General features: G+C 43.6%; 1 protein-coding gene across 1 annotated transcript; it reads right to left on the bottom strand.

Annotated features, from left to right (window-relative positions):
• Positions 1 to 812: 812 nt before the first annotated feature.
• On the bottom strand, positions 813 to 8,777 carry dtx3la (deltex E3 ubiquitin ligase 3L a). Its single transcript, XM_050056105.1, has 5 exons — positions 8,609 to 8,777; positions 4,421 to 4,503; positions 4,167 to 4,315; positions 2,281 to 2,492; positions 813 to 1,219 (listed from the first exon to the last, which is right to left on the bottom strand). The coding sequence occupies exons 2-5, from the start codon at positions 4,500 to 4,502 to the stop codon at positions 1,150 to 1,152; spliced, it is 513 nt and encodes a 170-aa protein (XP_049912062.1). The 5' UTR covers position 4,503; positions 8,609 to 8,777; the 3' UTR covers positions 813 to 1,149.
• Between the last annotated feature and the right edge of the window lie 1,140 nt (positions 8,778 to 9,917).

Genomic DNA, 9,917 nt, shown 5'->3' with positions numbered 1-9,917 from the left:
AACTCCATGTAGGCTGCCACCTCATCCTCGGGCTGCAAAGTTTCATGGCTGGAGTCCTCCACGTCGGTGACCAATGTGACCACGGGGTCAAAGGTCACACTGGTGTCAGTGACTTTCAAAATAAAAGGAACTGCAGCTTGATAATAGTGATTTAGGTGTTAGAATATTACACATATACTGCACAGCTTTTTACTGCGTTTTATTCTGAAAAATAAATAATAAAATAATTTGTTCATGTTTAATCTACTTCCTGTTTTATTTTGTAGATTCTCTCCTCATGTGTCATGTCTGGTTTTACTTCCTGTCTTTGTGTGTTTTCCCGCCTGTTTTCTGTCACACCTGTCTCGTTAGTCCTTCCCTGTTCCCAGAGTCTTCCCTTTACACCTGCTCTGTATTAGTCTTGTCTGCTCCACCCTTGTTGTCAGCCAATCCCTGTTTCCCTCCTCCAGCTGTGTCTCATCCTTGTGATTAGTTTTCTGTGTATGATTACCTGTGCTCATCCTTGTGTTCTGTTTGGATTTTATCCCTACTGGTTTTCAGTTTAGTTTTGATTCTGCTTTCATTTGGACTCTCAGTTACCTGCCTGCTCTGGATGTTTTTTTATCAGCTGTATTAAATCATGCTTTTTGTAAAACCTTAAACCTGCTGCTCTGCACTCAGTCCTTTCTGAACTGATACTTGACGCACTCATGTCAAGGGGGTCTTTTACACATCCCAGGGACCCATTGTGTCACAATCCACCCACAGTGCAATTCAGATGTTTTCTGAACTGCTTAAAAATAAAATATTTACATCACACACACACACACACATAGAAATAGTCCATTTATATTGACCTATGAATTCAATAATATGACAGTGAGCATAAAGAGTGGACCGAATTCTTGTAAAGATACAAAAGAAATCACCTCAAACAAGGACATGCTATTTCACATAAGACACCACCAACATTTGGAGTTAATGTGTTATAATAAATATATTTCAAGAGTAAGAACTGCAACACTGTAATAACACACAGATACACTCAAGATTACACATTAACAACATCAACCACCGACAACAGTTTCTAATCATTTACAGCTCAAATTCTCTGGTGATTCAGAGATGAACTGTAGTTTGAAGTCTCCGTCCAGCAGTGTGTGCTGTGGCTTATTCAATGCCTTTATCCTTCAGTAGCTTCCTCACCGTCCTCAGGTAGTCAGAATCTGGGTAGCCGTCACTGAGAGAACACAAAGTACACAGAGACAATGACGTCATTACATCAGGGGTAGGGTTTGTTATTTAAAGGGATAGTGCACCCAAACATGAAAATTCAGCCATTATCTACTCACCCATATGCCGAGGGAGGCTCAGGTGAAGTTTTAGAGTCCTCACATCACTTGCAGAGATCCAAGGGGAGAGGAGGTAGCAACACAACTCCACCTAATGGAGGCTGACGGCGCCCCAGATTCAAACGTCACACATGAACACCCATGTCTCACGGTCTTGCGCAAGCGCACACACGTGAGCGCGGTGCCCAGAGAGGCAGTCAGAGCTACAGGCTACAATGAGGCTAAAAACAGAGTTCAAATGAGGTTTTTCCAAACAACTTTTTATGTCGGGGCTTCAGGACACTTGGATCACTACGGACGAGCAGTATGGAGATATTTTGTGGTTTGGGGTTTTTTGCCGTTGACGTTTGAATCTGGGGCGCCGTCAGCCTCCATTAGGTGGAGTTGTGTTGCTACCTCCTCTCCCCTTGGATCTCTGCAAGTGATGTGAGGACTCTAAAACTTCACCTGAGCCTCCCTCGGCATATGGGTGAGTAGATAATGGCTGAATTTTCATGTTTGGGTGCACTATCCCTTTAAGTGACAACACACGACACATGAACACATGAACACAACACAGGCTATTTCAGGCGGTAAATATTCATGTAGCCTCGCTAAAGATGGAGGACATCCAACAAAATTTGTCGGTTCTCAAGTCTGAGACTACAATGCAGGAAATTTGAGGGCATGGAGGCATTTCGATTTAATGCAGACAATATTGAAGCAGTTGGTTTTGTAAACATGTAAAATGTAAAATGTATGGGGCTTTGATGAGACGTGACAACAACAAGACTGGGAGTTCAGCCTTGCAGCAACATACAGGCAAGCTGTAACCATGGTAACAACAATTGCACCTCAGAGGAACACCATCGCAGTGCTTCAGCTCACAGTAACTGCTGGTCATAGACAGAGGTCACAGAAACATTATTATTGGGCAGCAGGGGGAGACTGTGGTTGGTTATGTACTCACACTACGTTTCCTGCGTCTGCTTGTGTTTTCAGGGGGATGGAAGTCGCAGTAACCGTGTCCTCTCCCTTTGTATTGGTAGTGACAGTGAACAGGAGCTGCTGGTTGAAGGCCTTCTCCAGCAGCTTGAGAACCTTCCTGCCGTCGCGGTTGTCAGGCAGGTAAGCGCAGAGCCGCAGCCCGGCGTAAGGCTGGCCGGGGTGAGGGTGTTTCTCCTGCAGGAAGAGATGTTAAGTTTCAGTCAGTATGTTGCTAGCTAACCGTAGCTAACTTGTTTGGTCTGTGACGTAATAGGTCAGCTAGTTTTAAATGTTTTTATTTATTTAGGCTATTAATCTTATTTCTGTACAGAGCACCAACAGAGAGGCCGAGGGAGGGACGGAGACAGAGACACTTTGTCCTCGTTATATACGTCTTGTAAAAACATCTGCATTTTTCTAAACACATCCAGTCTCAGTGTCACATGACAAACTACAACTACCAATAAGAACAGGGATGATCCACCTCACACACAAACTAGCAAGCAAATGCTCACCTGACACAATCAAGAAGCTCTGTCTCACACACACACAGCGCAGCGCTGTACTACACGTGTGCCGCTGCACTCATTTCAGTCATCTTACACACTGATTTAGCGTAGCATGTGAAACACACACACACACACAGATGGCACACTGTAGACTAATAAACAGATTAAACAGAGGAGCAGCTCTGTGTCTCTCTTGGCGTCGCTGGAGGACTTGTGAGTGAATGAGTAGGGCAGAGCTGTGCGGAGAGTGTGAGAGAGGAGAGAGAGAATTCTAGAAATAAAAACACCAGGCATCTAAAGCGCAGAAACACGAGGTGCGAAAACAGCGAGCAAAAAGCTTCATTCTCATTAAAAACAATTACAAAAAGTCGCCTCCAGCTGCTGAAACACTTTCTGTGTGAGCGGGGCCTTAGGAGGCAGGGAGGGGGATGTGGACGGTCACTAAACACAGGATTTAACCAAGGAGAGTGCGCAACTTTTTAAGTTACCTCCTCACCATGTTTCCTTTCCTAACCCTAACCACAGTAACTCTGCTTGCCTTAACCTAACCTCCAAGACTTTACGTTAAACATACAACTTTACTTTTTGTATCAGATCTGGGAATTCAAGGTAGCTGGATCAGTTACAGTAGCAGGTAATCTGTTCTTAATGGACTTGATATATGCATAGAAATGCAAAACAAAGTTTATCTTGATCTGTTTTTAAAGTGCCATGAGTGGTGCCACACATTCCAAGCACGCCTCCTCCTGCAGTGTGAACCCTGCGCTGCTGCTTCAGTGTTCAGCACTTCCTCCTGGAGCTGTGCCAACCCGACAAACCAGATCATCAGCTTCTCTCGTGAATGGAATGCTGCCCATAAAAACCTGCGCTCCACTCTGAGCTCTCTCAGTGTCTTTCATTCAAATCAAATGATACTCTTTGTTTATATGTCTGCGTCTGTTGGGTGATTTTCGCCTCTTGTGTTACTGCATGTTCATTTTATTTGTGAGTTTGTTTTGTTCTTTGCGCAGGACATTGTGTTGTCGTATAAGTCAGATTGATGTGATGCAGTTATTGTACTTTTATGGCAACTCAAGTGTTTCTTTCATAAACAACTGACTGATCACTGACTGTTGACTGTAAGGAGATAAAATATGGTCGTTTCTTGTGAATACTTATGTTCTGTGCTATTTTCAAAAGTACACAACAAACAAATTCATGCATTCTCTGAACCGTTGCCCTGCTCGTTTTAAAGCAGATACTGAGTGGTACCAATGATGTGCCATTATCACCGTGCATCCCCAATTGTTAGATATTTAGTTGAAAGTTAATCACAGTAACTCTTTGAATATATTTACAGTATGGTTTTAGCCAAGCTTACTGTCTGTACTCCATCTGGGAATATGTAGTTTATCTGCAAGGTGTTGTCATCAGGGAATCCCGGCAGGTCTCTGTGGAGGATCACCCAGGTCATCTGGCCCTCTGGCTGGCAGCCTTTTCTTCTGTGCATCCCATTCACCTCTGCATTAGCTGCACAGACAGCACGCAAGTTTTAGTCAAATTATCCAGACGTGAGTATGAGATCATGGAAAGCTTGACAAATGCATCAAATGGTTGTGCATGTGTGTGACGGACCTTGTTGTACCAGTGATGGAGGACCCTGTCCCTTCAGATAGCGGTTGCAGTGTAATTTGTCACTGCTCTGGCCAGAGCCCATACTGGGAAGCAGCAGGAGAGAACAAAGAGAATGAGAAGGAGCAACATCACTGGCTGATTGCTTAGAATATCCAAACACACTTAATATTGTTAATTACGGGGCATTCCTGTAAAATAACTGATACCCACAGAGCAGGAGACTATAAGAAGATAGCAAAGTGTTTTCAGGGAGCTGTTTCCTCAGTTGGTCATGTCAGTAAGAAATGGCAGTTAACAGGAACTGTGGAGGTCAAGCTGAAAACTTTGTGAGAGAGCTGCTCGTAGGATTGTTAGAAAGGCAAATCAAACCTCTGTTTGACTGCAAAAGACCTGCAGGAAGGTTTGTCAGACTCTGGAGTGGTGGTGCACTGTTCTACTGTGCAGACACACCTGGACAAATATGAGCTTCATGGAAGAGTCATCAGAAGAAAACCTTTCCTGTGTCCTCACCACAACATTCAGCGTCAGACGTTTGCAAAGGAACATGTGAACAAGCCTGATGCTTTTTGGAAACAAGTCCTGTGGACTGATGAAGGTAAAACAGAACTTTGAGGTATGTTTGGAGAACAAACTGTTAAACACGGGGGTGGATGGATGATGCTTTGGGCTTGTGTTGCAGCCAGTGGCACGGGGAACATTTCACAGGTAGAGGGAAGAATGGATTCAGTTAAATTCCAGACATCACAGCATCTGTAAAAAAGCTGCAGATGAAGAGAGGATGGCTTCTACAACAGGACAATGATCCTAAACACACCTCCAGATCCACAATGGACGACCTCAAGAGGAGCCAGCTGAAGGTTTGGCCACGCCCCTCACAGTCCCCCGACCTAAACATCATTAAACATCTGTGGATAGAGCTCAAAGAGCAGAGCATGAAGACAGCCCAAGAATCTCACAGAGCTAGAAGCCTTTTGCAGGAAGAATGGGTGAAAATCCTCCAAACAAGAACTGAAAGACTCTGAGCTGGATACAAGAAGTGTTTAGAAGAAGGGGGCGCTACTGAGCACTGACCATGCAGGGTGCCCAAACTGTTGCTTCAGGCCCTTTTCATTTTTTAAAGTGTAAAAGACTGAAATTAAAAAAATAATCTTGAAATACTGACAAAATGTTTCATCGTCAGCTTCATGCCTTTTGGGATCAGTTCATCTTTTACTTGCTTAACCACTCACAGTAGACAAATATTCGACCAGGAGTGCCGAAACTTTTTCACACCACTGTATCTGATGACTTGGAGTGAGGACGTGATGGTGTATCCCTACACTGACAAGCCTCCAAGCAGGTTGTTTTATTTGTGCGTATTTGGAGATAATCTCTAAAACAAAGAATCGTCGATATTTTGGAATTTTTCAGTCCAAATGTGACGGCATAATGTGACAGCATAATGTGACAGCATAATGTGACAGCATAATGTGACAGCATAATGTGACAGTATGTGCAGCATGAATCAGGTAACGGCAGTCTTGAAAACATGCCGGCACTGAGATGAGAGGCTTCATCTGTGCATGTGACTGCTGGAGGTTTCGATAGTAATTCACACCCTGACATGACACTCAGGTCATTCAGGTCACAGGACAGAGGGGTTGTTAAGAGTCTCATGACTGGAGGTGTGAATTGTTGTGAAACTGCTGGATAAACATGTCTGGATGATATGCTAAGTGGCTTTCAATCATGTCAGTCTGCATCTTATTTGATTACTTATTCTTTTCCCACTTTCGATGGCGACAAATTAAGACTCTGTAGTTTCAGTTACAGTCTAAGAGACGTCACTGTCACCAGGCAGAGCAGCACACAGGATGGAGCCAGATTCATGTTCCTTCACTGTGTGCTCCAGAGGTCAGAGTGTGTTCTCTCTGGCCCAGGAACCTGGAAGAACACAAGTGACTAAGATCTAATTCTGTCAGTAAACTGTAACACACAGCCCCTGATCCGAAGTACGTTTTAGTTTGTGGACAAGGAGTCCGCATGTGCACGATCTAATAGTGTACCTTGGTTACAAATCAAACATTGAAGTTCCAGGGGTGTCTGGTTTCAGATGTTATAGAATATTCATTACTATGTTTTCATTAGTTCATCAGCACCTGAAACTAAGGGTGTTTCTAATGTAGTCCTTTGTCAACAAACCGAAAACACTCCAAGAAAACTCAGACCTCTCTGAAGTGAACCCAACACATTCAGTTTGATTCAAGTCCTCTGTGAGGTTCACTCAACCTGGCACACAAAGTGCTCTAGGTTCTCTTTGCTCTTTGTCATTGTATTCAGCCCTCCAGATCACATGATGCTGACCTGCCACGCTTGAAACAATAGACGATACCGTGTCGACACTTGCAAGGACGCAGGACGAGGAGTAGTTTGGTCCATGGAGGATATGGCATGTCTCCAGGTGTGGAATGTAGAACACCCTGAAAGCGCACCAAAAAGTGGACTAACCGTAAAGGGCCTCAGTCCTCTCTCTGTTCACACTACAGCCTGCATAGTTTTGTCTTTACTTTGACGTAGCGCTGCAGATGAACTTAAAACTGGCGGAGAACATGAGATGTTTCCGTTTCTGCTGTAGACTCTCTACGTTTGATGTGTTCTATATTCCACATCTGGAGACGTGCAGTATCTTCCATGGACCAGACTACTCCTCGTCCTGCAGCCTTGACAGTGCCCCAGGTCAGCAGCATGCCATCTAGAGCTGTGGTTTTCAAACTGTTTGTGCCCAAAGCACACCACAGGGTGAGCCAAAATCTCAACATGCACCTGTATTTATATCTGTGCACAGTACCTTCTATGACGTGTGTTATCACTCTTATCTCCACATAAGACAATGCAAATAAGAAAAAAGAAGACAGGTAGCTCTCGTGATGCTGTCTACTGTCTGTTTTCTCTTTTCTTTCGGTGGTCGTCGTCTTTGTTGTAATTTGCTCCGTACAATAAAGCGATTCATTATCAGCCCTCACACTGGCTGCCAGTCACAGCTTTTGATGTGTCACACACTAATAAGGCCCACGCTCAAACGGCGACAAACAGGTTCCCCTCCAAGGTTTTTCAAATTAAATTAAATTACATTTTTTTAGCCAGAGTTTGCATCTTTATTAGGAAATGAGTGCACACAACACACCGATCAATCAGTTAAAAGTTTATCCATAACTTTCTGTAGAGGCCCAACTGAATGTTGCAATAATAATGTGTGGTTATCACAAAATCCCACCGCACACCTGGATTGGCATCACGGCACACTATTATAGAGCCACTGATCTAAAGGGCTGAATACAAAGGCAAAGAGCAAAGAGAACCAGGAGCACTTTCACAGGCTACAGGTTACGTGCACCGCACCGCAGACATGAAGCGAACATGGTCCGAGTTCACATATACTGCGTTTAACAGGCTGAAAAGGACCAAGTGTAAAAACACACTAAGATTTGTTGTGTTTTTCATTTCTTTCAAAGTCCAACATGTTCTACAGAAGCCCAGAACAGACAAAACCAAACACTGGCTCTAGTTAAGGCCAGTCACATCTGTGCTTTGGTTAGTTCTCAGAGTTCTGTGACCTCACAGCTAGATGCCACTAAATCCTTCACACTGGACCTTTAACGTTCCTCTACTTTGTTACTGGCGTGTTCCACCACTTAGACTTTACAGTAACGACACAATATTAAGTAATGTTTGGTAAAAAGTTAAAAAGCCTAATGAAGAGTTCAGACCCATCCTCGGCCTGCTGAAACAGCTGAAGAGGATGATTTCAATCTGTTGCTTGAGTTGCCACAAATGTTAAAGACACCAAAACAGTCTGATGGTTTGACTCAGTGTTGACGCGGGCCTGTGTTTTACTGGATTAAAATGACATGGCTGATGAGACAGACATGTTGAGGAAATATTCCAGTGAGGCATGTGGAACTCTGAGTCCTGACTACATGCATCAGGAAAATCAAAACATAGGATTTCAGAAGTTGTCAAACGTTCTGCTGGTGCCGTACTAAAGGAGCAGATCTGCTGTGAGTGAAAACCTGTAGTTTTTTCAGCAGGCTTGTGCCCAGTGCTGTGACTGCAGATCATACTCAGGTTTGGCTGACACACACAGGCAAAGTTAAATCAATCATTACAGTAAAGCTGATGAGCAGTGTGCTCCTGTTACTGTGTCAGTACCTGTTGGAACGCTCTTCTTCTCCACACCTCAGTAAAGTTTTCTCCTTTTCCTCTGTCGTTCCTTTAAACCGTGCCGGAGTTCAGATGTGTGTTCAGCTCATGATGACATCAGACAGAGACAGAGGGAGAGAGAGATGGGCGTGTCGCGTTGCAGGGTTGTGGTGTTGTGCTGAGTGATCTGTTCGACTGGTGGAACAGCTTTTACAGGGACTCTGTGTGTGTGTGTGTGTGTGTGTGTGTGTGTGTGTGGGTGTGTGTGTGGGTGGGTGTGTGAGAGCGAAAAAGGAAGAGAGTAGTCTGCAGGAGGTGTGACACGCCCACACACACACACACACAAAAACAATTTGTTATTAGATTTAGTTATGAAACACAGACAGGACTTTCCCCCAGGAGACCACTGTTTGTGTCCCGTGTGAAACAGAAGTCAGTGCTGAGTTTCTTGTAACTACATAACATAGTTAAAGGGTAACTTTGGTATTTTTCAACCTGGATGCTGTGTTCCCACATGTTAGAGTCTAAGTGACTAACAGGAACAATATCTGTTGAAGCGGGTCCAGTATTGAGCGAGAGGGCAGCAGTCTGCAGCCGCGAAACAGGCTGCAATATCACATGGGGCAATTGCTCACCGTCAGTGTATGTCCACCAGAAGTGTTTGTTTTGCCACAGACAGGCTCAGATTATTATTGTGAGTGTCTAATGAAATTATGGAAAGGATCCCTACAGAGATAGACTTTTGTGTTAAAGTGTAAGGTCCTTTTTATGTGACCCGAAATTGCTATCACCAAACCAACCAGACTCCATTTAAATAAACAGTAATTTTAGCATGTATAGAGGCAGCATCCTTTATCATCTAACTGGGTGAAGTAAGGATTAATTTCAACCAAACCAGAATTGGTGATTGCTGAAACAGTGGAAAGAGGAACCCAGATGGCTTTTGTGAGTGTATTATTTTCACGTTGCCAGGCACCGCCAGAATATTTGATCATATTCACTAATCTTTGAAGACAAACTGAATAATTTGTTCTATGAACATGTAAACTCTATATACATCACAATAAAAAAGAGACCTTATGTTTTTAAAAACAAAAAATATTTTTCATTATTTCTGCCGTCTCCACATTTAAAACTAGACTTAAAGGGAAATTTCGGTTTATTTCAACCTGTCTCCTATCGTCCTAAATTTGTTTCAAGTGACTAGTGACATAAAAATAATAGTTAGCATGTTAGCCGTTAGCCTAGATACAGCCGGGGCGCATAGTAGCGTCAGACCTGTTAAAACGTAAGTGAACGGGCAACCTTCAAGTGCAAA

This window comes from Epinephelus moara, chromosome 11 (assembly GCF_006386435.1).
Source record: "Epinephelus moara isolate mb chromosome 11, YSFRI_EMoa_1.0, whole genome shotgun sequence".
In the NCBI taxonomy this organism is placed as follows: Eukaryota; Metazoa; Chordata; class Actinopteri; order Perciformes; family Serranidae; genus Epinephelus; species Epinephelus moara.
This window is presented reverse-complemented; position numbering and strand designations above follow the sequence as displayed.